The 19,918-nt window shown below is 42.0% G+C and overlaps 1 protein-coding gene across 1 annotated transcript in view; it reads right to left on the bottom strand.

Moving 5' to 3' along the window:
* Positions 1-19,918, bottom strand: part of LOC108785792 (E3 ubiquitin-protein ligase RNF213-like) — a 165,172-nt gene that overhangs the window by 99,380 nt on the left and 45,874 nt on the right. The window contains 5 exon segments of the mRNA XM_018554940.1: positions 1,046-1,263; positions 4,191-4,356; positions 17,474-18,087; positions 19,256-19,402; positions 19,503-19,676. Of these exon segments, the coding sequence (XP_018410442.1) occupies positions 1,046-1,263; positions 4,191-4,356; positions 17,474-18,087; positions 19,256-19,402; positions 19,503-19,676 (1,319 nt within the window).

Here is a 19,918-nt window from a genome sequence, read left to right as displayed (position 1 = left end):
AATTCGTACCTCGGCTCGATGAACATTTTACTCACCAGACCACTTTGAATTTTGTATTTACTACTCTTGCTCTAAATAAACTATTTACTAGCTTAAACATTATCTGTGTTTTTCCTGCTTGCTGGCAGATATTCCTTGTTCTGTGGTTACTCCTATTCAGAGGCTCCTCTGATGTGACCTTTTACAGACCAGTAAACAACCAGTGGGCTGACCAGGACTGAATTCCAAATGCCACATAAAAGAGGCCCCATGAATCTGAGCTAGCCAAGCCCAAATATGATCAGTCTCATGGCTAAGGATAACAATTGCAATAACAAGTAGAAAGAAATGTGTTGCTTAGGGCAGGGCTCAAAATTTCAAGTCCTGAGCTACTAGCCAGGCCTTAAGAGTTACTCGCCACCAGTCGCCCCACCTAACCCCTACCGTGCCCCGGCCTTAACTCGGCCAAGTCAGTGGTGTGACACAGAGAACAGAGATCAGTAACAATGCAGAGTGCAGAGGCCAGTGGTGTAATGCCGAGTACAGATGGTATATTCAGTGAGCACATATTTAGATGTACTTTTGCAGTGTTTACATTAAAGTAACTTTTCGTGTAACCTTCACATTTCACTTGAGATTGCGCTTTTCTATTCTTGTATCTGTTTTAAATGTAGAGATTTGTAGAACAACCAATAGAGGTAGATTAGATTGGCTACTACAATGACTCTTTCTAACTGCTCAGCAGCCAGTAAAAAAGATAATGGCCACATAAGAAGTGCATTGTGTTTCATGGGTCAGCAGAATCATAGACTCACGTGCTGAGAAGCAGCAGTAAAGCAAAACAATGGTGTAGCACTATATACCAGGAAGCAAGGCCTGTGTTTGTTTGTAAATGTGCAAATATGGCTGCCCCCCTGAATACATAAAATTACAAACTACACACTGAAACAGTTTTTTTTAAAAACATTAACACTTATTAACACACATTTATTAGTATAAATCTAAGAAAACATTGATAGGACAACACATTCCCTTTAATGTGATAACATATGCTCAGTTGACCTACCAACTTTTCTGGAAGTTTCGGGTCACTTTGTAAGGCTTTCCATAATTTCTCCAGGCAAAGCATGAAGCTGTCAAACCCAAACTCACACTTCAGGTCATAGAACAATGGTGAATATCCCAGCACTGCGTCATGAAAGCAGGCAACACGGTCCACATCCATATCGTTCTCTCCAGCAGAAATGGAGGCCAAGTCAACAAACACTTTCAGCTCATTGACATCTAAATGAGAAATAATAATCTATTAGAAAAATCAATAAACTTGTTATTTTTAGATATATCAGCTTAAATACAACAAACTTATTTATGCTTGGTATCAAGCCCTCCGAAAATGTCACACTTTTTTCTCCTTATCGTCCTTTCTTATAATGTTATGAATTTTACCTATTTTTAAATAAAAAATGCCTTGAAATTGAATCTCTTATAGTGGAAATGCACTTCCTTCCTTTCCACTCCTGTATTCTGTACTGGCATAGGTGAGTAACAGCCACACCTCTCATCACATGTCCTCTCACAGTCGTGTAGTGGTGAAAAAGGGAGGGATGTATCTGACCAGGTCTGTTAGGTTATAGAATGCACTGTCAAACTCTAGTGCCTATAAGACTGCACAGCCATATCAGGACACACCGCGCAAATGCAAGCAAGTGGAGGTGAGACTAAGAAAATGGAGGTTGTTGACACATAATTGTCGGGATCCGTTTCAGCTGCGGCGTCTCAGTCTCGCGGTATACTGAGCTTTGGATGATGGGAGGACGCTAGTTTGTGTCATCCCGTTACCCTTTGGAGAACTATGGGGAAAAGCACTAACCCCATAGTTCTCCTTTAAGAACTGCCTATAAGTAGGGACAGTTATATGTTAAACTTATTGCTTACAGGAATATATTTTGCAGCATGTTTGCAAACAATTGTTTTGAAACATTCCCATTTTTGTTCTGTGTTTTTTGATGAAAATATTCCCTCAGTTTAAGTCTTCAAGAGCAGCCCTCAGCATGGGAAAATTTGCTCTCCTGAAGTTAAGTGTTTTTATTTTTCCAGTATGTGAATGTTGTTTACAACTTAAGTTAAATGAAATCATTTTATGGTCACGGTTACCCAGATGTTCTTTATTATTTGTAATAAGCTCTGCATTGTTTGAGATTACCAGATCTAGCAGAGCATCATTTCTAGTTAGGGCTTCTACATACTGTACCATAAAACGATCATGCAATAAGTTTATAAATGTCCGCCCTTTTACTGTTCCAGCAGTGCCATTATGCCAGTCAATGTCAGGAGAGTTAAAATCTCCCATTAATAATACTGTCCCCACCCTTGCCTATGATTATTTTTTTATTTCAGTTTAAGTTTTCTTGACAGTTATGTTTAGAGTTCTTTGAGTTCTTTATTTCGCAACATGTACTACTGTTCTAAATTTAAATGTCACTATGTTTGCCGGATGAAGGGACGTATGACTGTTTCGAAACATTGCTGTTCACTTTTTAACGCCTGAATAAAGCCGTTTACACACTGGACCTTGGAGTGACTTCTTTTGTAATTTTTGCTTGCAGTAGTAATACTTACCTTATTCATGGTTTCTCCAGCAGCTGGCATTACTACCTGCTATCTGACATTCTGGGATGTGGTAACGGCCCTTGATGTCCTTACACACAATGCACAACCACTAGTTCTGCATTGTATGTAATGACGTTGGATAGGCCATGACTGGTCAAGCAGTGAAGAGACATGGCTTCGGGAACGAGTCATAAGATAGAATGGAAGTCTGCGGGAGTGAGGAATAAGGTAAGTATTTCTATGTATTTCTCTACCACTAGAAATGAGCATTTTACCCTTACAGTGTGGAAGGTGACCCATTGCAAGGGTTCACTTTTGTCTTCCCTGGGGTTCCACCTTAAAAAAAAAGGCCTAGATTTTATTAAAAATTTGATAAAACATGTAACTATAAATGTTTATTTTATTCAACTGTATTCTATTCACTGAAAAATTTTAAACCACAGCTGGGTTTTATTATTTCAAATGTGATCCAAGTTCAGATACTGTTGGAAGAACTAGTCTAATCCACACAGCAAATTACAGAGCATCCACTCTCACCCAAGACCTGACTTCAAATTTCATGGAAATCTATACATTTTTGGCTTTTTCTTGATGGCTGTCTGGTTGTTTTACAGTTTCTCTGGATTCTTCAAATACAGTACACCTACCCAGAAGTGTGGAGATCAGGATTGATGAGTATTGCTCCCCTTTTTTCTCCTTTTCTTTGCTTTCTTTCTTCTCTTGTCCTTCCCCCATTGCTACTCATTGTCCCACTATGTGCTGACTGATCTGGTTGTGGCTATTTTTGCTTTTTCCTCCTGTAGTTCTCTCATGTAATCTCATTAGCGATTTTTCTCCCCTTTTCTATTTGTGGGATTGTACCCCGTTTACACTAGATTTTGCTCTAATGTCAAACAGGGGAGAGATATGCTGGCTTATTGGTTGCATGTGGATGTTTTCTTTTTATGAAGTCTTGATTATTGCCATGCTTCTCTATATTATGTATCTTATTGTATTTGCAACGCCTATATTGCTTTTCTACTGGATGGGTGGGGGCTTGTAATGTGGGCTGTTGTTTTTGTCACTCTGTTAAACTCTAATAAATCTTTTGTAAAAGAAGTATGAAAATTAGGAATTTTGACTTGCTATACATTTATTAACAGGGTTATTCACAAAAGGGTGAAGAGTATGGAGAAGGCAGGAGAAGTGAACAATCTAGGACAACATAGCGGATTTGGAAAAAATTTCCAATTCAGCTCATGCTCCGGTTCAGCTATGTTGTCCTAGATTGTTCACTTCTTCTGCCTTCTCCAAACTCTTCATAACCCCATGCCCACCAGGACACGGAATAAAAGAGGGAATGCCAACACTGGTAAGATATTACAGCAAAGAAAAGTTCTGTTAAATGCTTAAGAACTTTCTCACAGGAGGGAAAAACAAAAGGATCACCATAGCAGTAGGTTTCTGCTCCTTATTATGCAATCAGCAGGTTAGTTTGTATTGGTAACCAAGGAAACAGAAGTTGGGAAGCCCTTTTTCTTGCAGTCATCTATCAAATGTAAACACGGAACCATTACAATATTATGTGTGAGTGTATTCTATTGAATTTATGTTGGACATACCTGTCAATGCTTCTTTCACCCAAAGAATAAACTCTTTTCTTTTCAAAACTTCCTTAAGACATGCAATGTGATTTTCATTAACTTTCGACAACACTTGTTTGGTTTTCATTACTTCTGTGCTTATACATGATAACGAATTTTGCTTATAGTTCTCAAAGTCATCAGCCTGCAAGGAAAGTTTAAAAAAAAACAGCAAGTAATTATACTGAAGGGTAACTCCACCTTATGATATTTCAGATTATGTTGGATGTTTTCAGGTTAAATCATCCACAAGCTTTCTATATATTTTCAGAATTTCAGGAATGCAACATTTGCTGATAGCTTAGCCAAATTGTGTATCAAGTGTCTATAAGCATATAAATTAGAATGGCTAATGGTACCTAACAAATAGAAACACCCAGGCTTCCCACTATACATGACCAAAGAATGGTGCCTAACACCTGCTCCTGTAACCCCCTTTCACCACCAGATCCTGAAGATACCGAAGCATTTATACAACACTTAGACCACCCCCAACCAGATGTAATCACTAAGCCCTCGTTCACACCTGAACGTTTTGTAGCGCGTTCTACGCTCGACGAACGTTCTACAAAACGCTCAAAAATATAAATCCCATTGTATTCAATGGTCTCGTTCCCACCTTTTCCGCCCGTCCCTAAAGCGCTACAAAACGGCCCACGCCTAAAAAGGTACATGTACTACTTTGGGCTGTTTTGTTGCGCGTTTCCATTGGGATACAGCCAAGTAGCGTTTGTCGCGCGACTTTTTTACCGCGAATCGCGGTAAAAAACCGCGCGACAGACGCGCATATGCAATACGCCTAGGTGTGAACGAGACCTAAGTGTGGAGCTGTCCTTTAAATCTACTTCCTTTGAAATAGAAGCTTTGCTGAAGCAATTAGCTGCTGCTGCTGCTGCTGCTGCTGCTGCTGCTGAACTCCTTCTGAGAGTTCTCACAGTTACTGATGAATAGTTTTTGGGAATGGCAACTTAGTGTTTCTTTTGATACAGAGCTGCCAGCACAAGTGTGAGGTTCACATATTGCAAAGGAGATGGGTATACAGGACAAGGGATTCCTTTTAGGATTTTGTTAAGGGGTTATATAAGGTTGGGGTTATGGCCAGGGATCAGGGGACTTAGTTTAAAATGACACTAAACTCAGGAGTTCAATCTTAAAAATGCATTTGAAGTACCCCATTAACAAAAATGTATCTTATTTATGTATCATTCGGCTGTAGATCCTCAAATCATCTCTGAATTGGTGCTAACACTGTCCTTCCATCTGGAGCATGACTACTTGTGTTCCCTATGGTCCCTGTGTGTGTTCTAACATAGCCACCACTCTAGTGATTAACTGTAACGTTAATACAAATTAGTAAAAATAAATGTGAGACTGTAGTCCATCATGGAAGCGTGTTTGGAGTGGTGGTTATTGTCACTTTAAGTTTAGGGGTTAAGCTAAATAGAATCTGATAACGTTACAAACAAAGCTGAAGGTATCAGACACACATAGCAGAAGACTCTAATCTCTAGAGGCCAATTTACAACCATGTGTTAACAAACTCATTACTGCAAAGCACGTTACATGTGCTGATACATTGTGTTTCATTCCTTTTGAAAATCACCCCAATGCAATAAGACAACACACATGCATTGCAACATGTTGCAATGAATGTCAACTCATCATTGATTTGAATGGGCTGCCTTTATTGAACTCACATAATGTGTGGAATAGAATTTGCAACAATGTCGAATGGCAGGCCGTTTTACCAGACAAAGCTTTGGAGATTTTTGATGATGCCAAATTATGCTCGCCCCTTCCTACATCTTGCACATTCCTAATGGGGCAGTGTGTCTTTTTACCAGTGATAGACCAATAGGAATGCGCTGGGGTAGAAGGTAAGTTTTTTTCTGGCAAAAGCATGCTATTTTCAAACTGTCTCTGGTTTTGGTTACCTTGCAGGAGTATAAAATAGTGATAGGCATAATACCTGTATATAACAGATGGTAAGAAATAAACCTTAGCTGCAGAAACCACTGTTTCAATATACCACAGCAGGTGGCCACATGTCCAAATGCTGAAAAAGACAACCATAATTCAGATCAGCTAAGCATATGGTCAAATAACAAGCTGCTGTAAGGTACTGGCACAGTGGTTTCTGCAAAATGAGCAGGGAGGGCAGGCTTGCAAGTAGATAATATTTGACAATAGATTTGCTTTAATCAGGAGTTTAAAGGGTTATTAAACCCTTGCATGTTTTTGCATATATCTACTGCTAGCAAGCAAGATTAAAAAGGGTTAATACTTACCTGTGTCTCTGCCGCGTGCTCCCGTCCGAACATTTGAAAATTTCTCAGGCGGCCGCAAAGGATCTTGAGGCGGGCGAATGCGCAGTTCAGATGTTCGGCCGGGAGACGAGGAGAGACACAAGGTAAGTCTATGGAGTAGCGTGCACCCGCACAGACTCCGTGGGAAATCAGAGAAGAGGGCAGAGGAGTAAGTGCTGGATCGGAGACCCGCACCCAGCGCTGGAGGGACAGCTAAAAACTACAGGAAAGAAGATGATTGGATTAAGAGGCATCATTTAAGGTAAGTCCTTACATTAGCACTGTGGGGGAGGGGGGACTTTTGCCCTTAATGTCACAAATTGTTGATACAACATATTAGCGATGTTCCTACTGCCATTAATGTCAACATACATGTCTAAATCATAAACAGGTAGCAGGAGAGCTGTTGGCTTAGTCAGTACATTACTACTGTAGAGAGTTAGGTCAGTGAGAGGGGGGAGATGTGCCAGCAGCCCAGGGAATTAACTTTTAACATTAAATTATTATTACACTTTTTCAATAACAAATCCAAATCAAACAAATACAGTATACATTGTCCAGCAAGATATTTATTTTATATTTTTGCCCAAGCACTTACAATCATCACGTTATCAAACAGATGCCAACAATTCTCTCAGCTACACTTACCTGAAATTCCTATCCAGTACAAGATCACAAGGGACAGAGCAGTATCTGGCCGCTGTCCATCTACCACACTGGTCCCTAAATGGCGGACCATGGTCCGGACACATACCGAGTAGCTGTTTTATCTGGACCGCAATCGCTGACCTGCGCTAGGTTATGGCTTGCTGACAGCCAGCCATAACCTAGTGCGGATCCTCACTCCTCCTCAGTCATTGGCTTCATTTGTTGCTAACCCTGGGGTTAGCAACAAATGAAGTCATCTATGTTCCCCACCCAGCATTAAGGGAGGATGGAAAAGTATTGTCTTCCATCCTCCCCTGCAGCCTGCCCCGCTTCCCAGCTCCTCCCAGCCATTGCAGTGCGGTTGAGCGCATTGCTGCCAGGAGGTGCGTTTAGGGTGTAATTCAAATGAATGGCAATGCAACGCACCTGCTGCACTGTAGTGTTCGTTAACGCACTGCGGTGGTGTGCACAAGCCCTTTAGGGGACAATCAGTGTAAGGGGACAAGTAATTATTAGTTGTCCTCATCAGAGTAGCCCCTTATATTAATTATGAATGTAAGGGGGCATTCTTGTGGGGACAGCCAATGTAAGGGGCACTCTGATGGGGACAACTAATTATTAGTTGTCTTCATTGGAATGCCCCCTTACATTAGATGCTACCATCCGAGTGCTCCCCTACATTAGTTGCCACCATTGAAGTGCCCTCTTACATTAAATACAAAAATAAGGGGACATTTTGATGGGGACATCCAATGTTAGCCCTTGTTCACACCTGAACGTTTTGTAGCGCGTTCTACGCTCGATGAACGCTCTACAAAACGCTCAAAAATATAAATCCCATTGTATTCAATGGTCTCGTTCCCACCTTGGCGTATTTCCGCCCGTCCCTAACACGCTACAAAACAGCCCACGCCTGAAAAGGTACATGTACTACTTTGGGCCGTTTTGTTGCGCGTTTCCATTGGGATACAGCCAAGTAGCCTTCGGGAAAGCGCGCGTTTGTCGCAGGACTTAAACGCGCGACAGACGCGCATATGCAATACGCCTAGGTGTGAACGAGACCTAAGGGAGCACTCTGATGGGGAAAATCAATGTAAGGGGGCACTCTGATGGGGACAACCAATGTAAGGGGGCACTATGATGGGGACAACCATTATAAGGGGGCACTCTGATGGGGACAACCATTGTAAGGGGGCACTCTGATGGGCAGAACTGATGCAAGCGCTCTGATGGGGATAATTAATTATTAGTTGCCCCCATCGGAATACCCCCTTTCATTAGTTGCTCCCATCAGAGTGCCCCCTCTTCTTGCTTGTCCCCTTACATTAACTATGAAAGTAAGGGGGGCACTCTCATGGGGACAGCCAATGTAAGGGGGCACTCTGATGTGGAACACCAATGTAAGGGGGCACTCTGATGGGGAGAACTAAATATTACTTGTCCTAATTGGAGTGCCCCCTTACATTGGCTGTCCAATGTAAGTGAGCACGCTGCCCCCTTACATTACAAGTAATGTAAGGGGGCACTGTTATGGAGACAACTGATGTAAGGGGGCACTCTGATGGGGACACCTAGTGTAAAAGGTACTCTCATGGGCGAACCTAATCTGAGGGGGCGGTCTGATGAGGACAACAAATGTATGGGGGGACTCTAATGTGGAGAATAAATGTAAAGGGGGCATTCTGATGGAGAGAAATAATGTAAGGGGGCACTCTGATGAGGAAAATTGATGTAAGGTGGCACTCTTTTGGGGACAGCTGATGTAAGAGGCACTCTGATGGATGCTGTACTTTTTTCAGTGAAGCTAGCCATACTGTGGTAGTACTACATTACATTGCACTGTGCCCACAAAACTTAATGACATGTCATTTGTGGCATTTGAATAACATTCTAACAAAAAAAAGTGAGATGCGCTGGTATCGGTGCATCAGCACTGTGTCTGGGAAAAACCACCAGCAGTTGTGCATTGCAGTGCAGCTGCTGGTGCGAATGCAGCCTAAAAGGCTGAGTGACTGTTCTGTCTGATTCAGACCTCAGCTGGATGAAAATTTTGATCACCAGGCCTCCTTGAATTTTAATTCACTACCCCTGGTCTACGAGCTTAAAGAAGGTATACGTGAGGAGCAGGAAGCAGGGGGGTGGGTTGCTTGCCCTATCTATCTATGTGCTTGTGGAGACATAGCTTACTAGCAAACAAAGGGGTAACTTCATAGGACCCTGCATGGGAAAGGAGCCACCATAAAACAGACTATCAGGGCCAGTCCTCAGTGGACTTGCTTATTCTACAAAAAGATAAAGCATTTAAACATCAAGGAACATCCATTATAAGATTATTTGTCCTGTTAGCTCCATGTCAGCACACAAATGGGTTAATCCCTCCCTCCTCCCACTAATCAGGATTGTAACTCATAAATTTGACCAAGTGGTCCAGTTTGCCGTTCCTAATTTTTCCTCCTACAGGTCAGGATCATTGGCTGTGTGCTTACCTGGTGAGGGCAAAGCTCTTGCTGTTCCCCCTTTAATTGATTGGACATTCATAAGGAGAAAGTCCCTGGAGTCATGCTAAATGTACTTGAGAGATGGGAGCCCCGCTGGTGGTCCTCGGGGCAGCGCCGAAGGTTACAAAACTCCTTAACATCCGGCAGTGAGTGGGGATGCAGAAAGGTGCTGGCGGTCCTCGGGGCAGAGCTGTTCATTGGAGCCCTAAGTTAAGGTCTCCTTCATTCAATATACACTGGCTGGTGTTGTGGATGTTGCCTGACTGCACTTAGCCCATAGTAGTTGATGATGATAATCAGGTACTGACTTAAAGGTACAGTGTCATGTTTATGAGCTATTTTTTAGATGGTTCTTATAATCCATTGTTTATTATTATACAGTATGCCTCTGGACAAGTCGCTCCCCCCAAAGACCGCCATTCCCAAAGAAGGTAAGCACCAGCTCACCACTTGTCACCTCTATGCTATCTAAAGGATAGTATTTTTCAATGTATATCTTCTGCTGATCTACTTGGCTCCTCCTGATCTGATTCGCACCATTCTCGGGGCCATCAAGATTCAGCCTTTTCTAACAGAAGGAGATCCCACTCGGAAGAGAGAGACTTTTCTCGCCATCATGACAGAAGATTGTGCCACAGATCTCCATCTGTAAAACAGAGGATTCCCTCTTCTATGCCTGAGCCTTCTCATCATCTTCAGCCTCGGCAAGGTGGTTGTTGGGTATGTCCTAACCTAGCAATACCGGACAAAACTGCCTGTGAGTCATGCTTTCTAGAGGCCACAAAAGATAGGAATGCAGATAATCGGCAAGTCCTGTCTATGATGAAGAAGGTAATTTCAAGATACTTTGAAGGAGTTTTCTTCCAGTACTCAGCTTCAATCTCAGAATAAGCCCGAAGACAGTCAAACTTCTAACTCCAGACCAGGCCCATCTAGGCCGGCTTATGCCACTGGAAGGGACTCTTCAGGCCCCCCGCATTCAGATTCTTCTTCTGAGGAAGAGGCTGAGCAATATGATGGGTTTGATTTTTCCCTGGTTCAACCCTTCATCCAATCAGTAAGGCAAGCTTTAATGTGGGAAGACGCGTCAAATCAGCCTGAAAACAAAAGACAATATTTCAATTGTCCGATCGACTTCCAGCCTCTCAGTGTCTTCAAATTGTAGGCACCATGGTTTGCATGGGCAAATGGGCTCAATGGAGATCTCGCCCCTTTCAGTCTGAGTTTCTGAATCGATGGGAGTCGGAAGTCCTCAACAAACTGATTTGGATCACTTCTGAAATGAGAACCAATATGGTGGCTCGAAGAACGCAATCTTCTCTGTTGCCACTCTCTTCTGCCAATATCACGGACGATGATCTCTACAGATGCAAGTGAGACTGGTTGGGGTGATAGCTCAGGGCCGATTGGCCTTCCTAGCGAAAGGAAAGGTCTCCAACATCCAGGAACTGAGAGCAGTATTTCAGGTCCTGTTGGACTTCCAAGGAGTTATTCAAGGGAAGTCAGTCCTTTTACAAATAGACAACACCACTGCAGTCTCATACATCAAAAGGAAGGGGGGACTCTCAGCCAGTCCTTACTGAGGTAAGTTTCCCCGATCATGCAATGGGCTCGGGACAATCTTGTTCACATCTCCATGATGTATGTTCCAGATCTCCTCAATCTCCAGGCGGACTACCTATCAAGGACTCGAATAGACAGCAACGAGTTGGACCCTCTTGCGTCGCGTTTTCTGAGACCTAACAATGTGGGCCTTTCTCTCAGAGGCGGACCTTTTTGCTTCTCGGACCAACACTAGGCTCAGGAAATTTTGTTCAAGGTTCCCTTGTCCTCAAGCATTAGCGGTAGATGCCTTAACAACCTGTTGGTCATTTCAGACGGTTTCCACCAGTCCTGCTCATATTAGCATTCTTGAAGGGAAGAAGTGACAGTCATAGCGGTCATTCCGAACTGGCCCAAGAGGCCATGGTATTCTCAACACATGTGCTCCCCTGAAGCTACCACCCTTGCGGAATCTACTATCCCAGGGACCTATTCTAAATCGAGCACCAATGAAACTATGCCTAACGGCATGGATTTTAAGAGGCGACGGCTGCTTACATTAAGATGTTCTGAAGAGGTAGTCGACACTCTATTCAACTCCAGAAAAGCCAGTACTAATCGTACTTATAACAGAATGTGGGTTAAGTTCCAGGAATTTGCCTATTTCTCCACTAACACCGCATGTCATGCAGGTAGTTGAATTCCTGCAAGAGGGACTTGACATGAATCTCAGTCTGAGCACCTTCAGAGGGCAGTTGTCAGTAATATTAGCCTTTACTAGTCTTCATCTTGCTACGGAAAATTGAATTGTCAAGTTCTTTAAAGCTGTTTTAAGAGTAAAACCTCAGAGAAAGTTCTTGTCCCCTAAATGGGACCTTCCTTTGGTATTGGACTATCTAGCTTCAGAGCCCTTTGGAAAAAATGTGTCTCTACGGCTTCTCACCTTGAAGATCACCTCAGCCAGGCGAGTATTGGAATTGGCCGCACTTGGGTTTAAAGAACCCTTCACAACCTTTATGGTGGATAGGGTGGTCCACCATAAAGGTCCCAATGTTTGGATTTGTCCCCAAAGTGGTATCTGCTTTTCACATGAGACAGGAAGTTGTCTTACTCACCTTTCCATCAGAGGATGGTCATCAAGTTAACCGCTTGGATATTGGCAGTACGTAAAAGCGTATATTGCAGCCACAACGGAGTTCAAGTCTACAGACCATCTCTTTATTGTTCCTTCCGGGCCCAGAAAAGGCGCTAAAGTGTCTAGTAGGCTCATCACTTCCTGGGTGGTGAAAACGATTACATTGGCCTACAAAGCAAAAAGCTTACCTGTGCCACATGGTGTCTCAGCCCATCCAACAACGTCCTGGGCTCCAGCAAGTAGAGTACCTATAGAGATTGTCTGTGAAGAGGTCCTCATGGTCTTCTGTACACACTTTCATGACTCAATATTGTGTTTATCTAGCTCCTCTAACCATGGTTGACTTTGGTCGTAGTGTTATTTCTTCTGCCTCTGGATTTAATTAAACTGTTACGCATCAATCCCACCCTGTTATGACGAGTTATTTCCCATTCGTGTGCTGACATGGAGCTGACAGGAAAACCGGAAAATTGTATTTCATACTTACCGCAATTTTCCTTTCCTGTCTAGCTCCATGGCAGCACATTGCCCACCTAATAAGTAGTCTAGTTACGGAACGGCAAGCTGGGCCTCTTGGGCAAATTTATGAGTTACAATCCTGATCAACCCATTCGTGTGCTGCCATGGAGCTAGACAGGAAAAGAAAATTGTTGTAAATATGAAATACAATTTTCTGTTTTTTTAGCCTTCTGAAATAGCACTTTAATTTTCCTGCCAACCGCTCTGTCCCAAGTAGCTCAATAGTCTTTTTACAGCATCTCAGATCTCAGAGTCTCAGAGTAAATTCTAAGCCTTGTCACCCTTTCCACATTATATTAAGCAAGTGGTAGAAGTCAGTAAAAAAAAGGAAAAAAAAGAAAAAAGAAAACACGAGTTCTATAGTAGCAATAATAATGGCCATAACAATAATTGTTATGACATAATTGTTAGCACACAATTACTCTATAACCTTAATACAAACTTATTTAGGGCTTGTCTACACCAAGGCCATTAAGCGACATTGATCTGCATAGATCAACACAGGCTTAACACAAGGGCACATCGAACACAATACATTTCTATGTGCCCTGTTCAATCCATGCATGTATATTAATGTTCATCCCTCACTGCATGTTGCACCACCATGTTACAACATGCTACAGTACATAAAGTTGAGTGAAATGTCAATTTATGACACTTCCATAAAGTGTAAATAGTGTGGCGCGTGGTTACACTGCATCGCACTGTCCCTACACAATGCATACTAGCACTTATGTGTTTCTAGCATGCGGGCTCGTGTGAACAAACCCTTAAACTGTGGAATCTTTTGCAGAAAACCGAAAAGCTGTCAGTATTTAACAGAGTAAATTCTCTGTGATTTTTTAAAGCCAGGGTAAGACTGCATTAGGCATACAGGGTTAATGTCAGTGCTGGCCAGGATGACCGGAATTACACAGAGGGTAATACATTTATACTACTAAGCCAGCTAAATAGCTTCATTCTTCTTACTGCATATTCTGCAGTATCTTTGACTAGCAACAATGGTTCTGAAGTGTACTGCTTTACATCTCATATCAGCTCTTACTGCTTGTAAAGGTCACAGGGGGTACAGGATGAGAGTCAACAGCATTTCGTACTGAATTTGTGTTATCTTACCATAAACACAGATTTGAATTGCTTCAACAGTCCCTCTAATGGGCCCCTTCAACTCCCTGGCCCCATGGCAGCATGGGCTGCAATGGTTACTGTTATGCTACTGTTTTCAATCTGAAGCTTCTTGAAAGCTCTGCCTTTAAAAACAAACTATAGACTTCCGGTGAGGAGCAGCGGGGAGGGCCTCTATACTCCATGTACTCATCGGTGTGGGGAGGTTCCATGTATCCAGTAAGGGGAAAAGAGGCATACATAAAACTGCTACCCAAGGAGGGGAAGGATCCTACGGATCCCAGCTCGTATAGACCTATTTTGCTCCTAAACATAGACGCCAAGATCCTCTCTAAAATAGTTGTGAACAGGCTGGCTGATATCCTACCAACCCTGATTCAGCTGTCGCAGGTAGGCTTTGTCAAGGGTCGCTCGGGAGTGACAAACATAGGTAAAGTACTGGTGGCACTGGAGCAGGCTCGCTTTAACCCCTTATTGGAGTCCGCCATCATCACTCTTGACACAGAGAAAGCGTTTGACAATGTAAACCTGAGATGGTTGTTCAGGGTACTGTCAGAATTTGGCTTCAGGGTAAAAGTAGTCAACTTCTTTGAACAAATGTACGCCTCCCCGATCGCAAGAATACTGACCCAGGCGGCATTGTCGAGTCCTTTTACCCTGGCAAAGGGAACGAGGCAGGGCTGCCCTCTGTCACCCCTACTGTTCAACCTATCCCTAGAACCACTAGCAGCACGCATCATGCACTCAGACGCGTTCCATGGGATCAAGGTGGGCAAAGCGGAGCTTCGACTGGCAATGTTTGCTCACGATGTTCTGCTGTTCACCTCCCGCCCGAAGGAAGACGTTTTATTCATTAGAACTCTGTTTGATCATTTTAAAACGTTCTCGGGACTCTGGATTAACTTCCTAAAGAGCGAAATCCTCCCCCTGTCAGGGACAATGGGGTGGGATGGACAGGGAGTCATGAGGGTGGCACAGCAGCACATAACTTATCTAGGTATAAAGGTGGGGAAGACTCCTTCTTCTCTTTACCACCTCAACTACCCCCCCGCTCATACAAAAAATTTGTAAGGAATTAGATATGTGGAAGGACCTTCCCTTATCGCTCTTCGGGAGAATTCACCTCATTAAAATGATGAGTTTCGCAAGGTTACTATACCCACTGCAAACTCTCCCCTTACTGTTGAAAACTACTGATATCTCTTGCCTAAATAGAGCCATGTCAACGTTCATTTGGCAGGCAAAACGGCCGATAATTTCATTCAAGAAACTCTGGCTCCCGAAGGGTGAGGGGGGAACTAACCTCCCGAACATCAAACTGTACAATATGGCTTGCTTACTTCGTCATGCACTAGATTGGATATCCGATAGTGAAGTCTATTCAAATACCCAATTGGAGACGGAGTTAATCAACCCATGGGATCTTAGGGCGGTCCTCCACTGCAAAATCTCTGCTCTACCCCAGCGCATTCGACACATTTCACTGATTAGGGACACAATTACTGTTTGGCGAGAGATCAGGAAATCTCTCAAACTGCCTTTATGTATGTCCTTACACTGTCCTATCACGGGGCACCCCTCATTTGTTCAAGGCTTAGATTACTCAGCATTCCACAAATAGAAAGAAAAGGGCCTCCATCTCTGGAAACAACTATTTGACCCTCAAACCTTCGCCCCTTACTCTTTCAAGGATCTGATACAACAATATCATATCCCCCCCCAGGACTTTCTACACTACCTACAGCTGAAGACTTTGTGGCACAGTCTCGGGGGTAAGCTGAGATCCCTTTTCTCATCATCATTTCTGGACACCCTTGTATCAAACAAAACATATTCTATTTCGGAACTATACCCAAGACTACAAACACAAACACTATTTATACCCCCCTCTCAGGGTCAAGTGTGAAAGGGTGGTAAAGAGACTTTGATGATCCGGATCTGTTACCTAAACTACTTGAGGGGTACACCAAGATGAGATCAATAATAACAAACGAAATTCGGAGGGAGACCCAATTTAAAATTTTACATCGAGCCTATGTCCCTTACTTCATTCCAGCAACGACGCCGTCCTCATTAAACCAACTAATATCGATATGTCCGAAATGTGGACTCCAACGCCCAACCCTACATCACTGCTTTTGGGGGTGTCCAGAGATATCGGACTTTTGGAACCAAGTTCTTGCATATAGCAACACTATTGTTTCCTGGAAACCAGACTTGGAGTACTCATTGTGCCTTTTTGGCTACCTGGACTGTTCTACCAACAATCGAGGTCAGACCAAATATAAAGGACTGGACTGGGTGCACATCTGCCTCCTGGTGGATAGGAGATGTCTCATGAGACACTGGAACGCCCTATCGGCCCCCAAGGTACAGGAAATCATAAAGGACTTGACAGCGTTACTGGCCAAGGAAAGACTAGAGGCCGAAATGCACAAAGATAAACATGCCTCATCCTTCTTCAAAAGATGGAAACATTTCATTGTAAAAACCTTAACGGTAATGGAAATAACTAGGGTTGCACAGATACCTTTCGAGTACCAGTGCACATACTTGGCATTTTCATGAGAACTACCAGGGTTGCAGTGGTTGCAGCTGGGACCTGGCTCTGGCACTCCACCACTGTCCTGAAATCATTAGTCTGTATTGTTTTAGAAAAACTGTCACATGACAATAAACAAAAATGTATCAGTACTCGTACTTGTAAGTACTCGGCAAGTACCAGTACTCGTACTCGCAAAACTAGTATCTGTGCATCACTTTATTTATATTTATAAAAACAGAATCATACATTAAAACAGAGATGTACAAATCCCAGGAGCTCCGTGTGCTCCTTACAAATGACAGCTGCCTCCTAATTTTTGAATTTGTCTCTAGTGTAGTCTTGGAGCTCAAAAGTATCGGTACATGCACTCATACTTGTACCGAGTACTGTACTTGGTATCTGTGCAACCCTAGAAATAACTCACCTGGTTCAGCCCTTTAGATATACAAAATGGTATTTAGAGGCAGATGTGTCGAACACGCTGGGGAGCCTGCGATTGGCGCAGGATTTGATTACCTCCTACCTGCCAGATACTTGGCCTAGCTTCAGCCCCTCTAGATCCAGAAATTACATAGAGTTTGTTCCTTATAAGCAGTAGTTTAACAGGGGAGCGGATAGCACAGGTACCCTGACACATCGTACACGTCTGATGTATAATGAATACGGATATGCACACTTATGTAACCTGCTGATAGTATGTTTGTTTCATTTTTCTTTTGTAGTTTTATGTGAAAAAATCAAATAAAATTTGTTTGAAAAAAAACAAAAAAAAACTATAAACATCCCTGCTATGCCCTGGTGTGAATGGGGCCTTAAAGTTTACAGGTGTTCATTCAAAAACATGCTGTCAGGCTTTACCTTTATTACCACAAAACACAAAAAATGCTTACTAATTTACCATCAATCTCACTAAAGAATATATGGATTTATGCTGTTTTACTTACAAATTGCAGCAGGGTTTCTAATGTTTGGAAGTCCCCATCCAGATTGAAAAAACCTTTTACTTCAGATATAGCCTCTGCAGAACGAAAGGCTACATCAAGTTGATGGTACTCTTTAATCTGCATCACGCGGTTCGAGATCCATGTTTTAGTCTCTCTGTCTCCCAAGCCACACAAGATTTCAAGCTCTTTTTCGAGATTTCCATAATTGTCTTTGAAATCTGCTAAAAACTCGTCCACAACTTCAAAGGTGACTTGTCCAGATTTTAGGTCATTATAAATCTTCTTGCAATTTTCCAAACATGGATTGAAGAGTTCATCGACTATTTCCTCAACTGTGTACTCAGTGTCATCTTCACTCTCATTAGAGGACTCACTATGAGAACTCTCAGCAACAGCATTGGCTTGTCTCTCCCAACAAGTGGTAAAGACATGGCTAGTCCTGAAAGTGTTCAGGTGTTCAGCCATGGTCATGGAAGGAGCACTGAGGTTATAATAAGACAAGTCATGTCCAGTAAATTCATCATCCGAATTAAGTGTCTTCACTGGTAACATATCCATTAGCTTTTGTGATCCCAGTTCTTGTAAATGCTTTGCATGAATTTCAGAAACATTCACTTGGAAAAAAAACATTATTATATTACAGTAAAATGTAAACTGTTGTTGGAAATATGTCACTATAAAAATATAGTAAATGCCTCTAACTTTTTAAAGGTGTGTACCTGTGAGTCTCTGACATGAAAATAAAGTTTTCAGGTCAGGAATCCCAACTTCACTAGCAACATACTTATTCTGAACAGTAATTTGATAGGTAGTGAAGCTAGTATAAGGATAACAGCCCTGAAGCTTGCATCTTTAAAAGAGGTCAACGATGGCTGCATTCATATTCACAGGTTTCCTTTAAGTGCATCTGACCTTGAGCAAATTATATAAAGATTTACAGTGTAGAAAATAGTAACTTGCATTCCTAACAATAAAAAGAATCAGCAGCCAACACCAAAGTGTTTAGTGACAACTATAATCATTGCAGTAGTGCCCTAAATCTATTCTCAGCAAACATTCCTTTAAAAAAAATGAAATAAAACTGCCAATTCTCATAATGAATTTTGTATACTTATTACATGCATTTAGGGGTTTATACTTTATATAGTATCTACCTACTCAGTAAATATGCAATTTAAGAGGCAGAGTCATGAGCTTCACTCTCTAAAGCATTTTCTTGTTCCTGAACTAACCCAGTCTAGCAGTCTGGCCATCTCATGCCTGGAGGTAAGGAGGGCCAGCCAGTACATGAGTTCAATGCCAGGAGGAAATGTCTAAACCTCTCTTCCAATGCACATATTTGGACTGTAGTCAGGCCTCTATTAGTATTAGGAAAAACATGATCATTAGTGGAGATATTAACCAGTGATGCTTCAGCTTTTATTCTCTATAAAATAAAAACAAGGAGTGGTCATTAGATAAAACAGCTTCATTTTCGTTCCCATTTTTAAGCCCTCCTAGGTATTTATACAGCAGATTAGGGATACAGAGTTAATTATAGCTCATCAACTACATTCTCCCCTCCAAGGATCCAAACTTAATAGGGTTCTGATGTCAAAATAATTGGTAGAACTATTATATTATGCTATATGAAGTAGAAAAGATAATCTTCTCCACTGCTGAAATAATCAAGACAAACTGAGAGCTTTGGTGAAAACTAGGATACTTGTATTACAGCCTAGAAAAACTGTTGGCGCTATATAAATCCTGTATAATAATAAAATAAAAATCGGGACTGAATACCTTTTATATACTTATCAACACTCTCGATCATTTTAAGGAGACTGTTCACCCATTCACGCTCCGTTTGTAGTTTGTCAAATTCAGAATTCCTCCACTTCAGCACTTGATTTATTTCACTCAACAAGAGTTTCTCTTTTTTTTCGGTTTCTTCAAAAGAAAAGCAGCCAACACAGATCCATTATAAACACACTGCCTTTAGCTAGTCAAGTGAAGTATACAATATTTTGTCTAATATTAAAGAACTTACTCAGTTTACAAATAGCTACAAACTGTTTCTTGTGCTTTAGAATACTCTGTATATGTTTATAGAGCACCGTTCCATCCATGACATCCCTAATGGCCTTCAGAAACACCGATTCTGAAAGAGCCACCAGTTCTTGGCTGTCCTCTCCAAATTGTGATATTATTCGGCTATCCGATCCTGAAATTAAACAAGCCAAATTTTATTACAAAATGTTTACTCAGTGAACCATCATGACATAAGAGTTAGGCTCCCATTACTCAAGGGAGTACTTGGGGTGGACCCTGAAGACATTTCCAGCAGCTATGGAATTTGAAAAAGACAGAGACCTGTATAGGCCAGCCCATTCTAAAACAAGTTCTTACCAAAAAGTTTCAGAATGTAGGATTTTAATACTTATCGTAAAGTCCATTGAAGGACAC

The sequence above is a fragment of the Nanorana parkeri genome, unplaced genomic scaffold (genome assembly GCF_000935625.1).
Source record: "Nanorana parkeri isolate BGI_ZX_2015 unplaced genomic scaffold, ASM93562v1 scaffold179, whole genome shotgun sequence".
Lineage (NCBI taxonomy): Eukaryota > Metazoa > Chordata > Amphibia > Anura > Dicroglossidae > Nanorana > Nanorana parkeri.
Note: the sequence above shows the minus strand (reverse complement) of the source record. Positions and strands in the feature narration are given on the sequence as shown.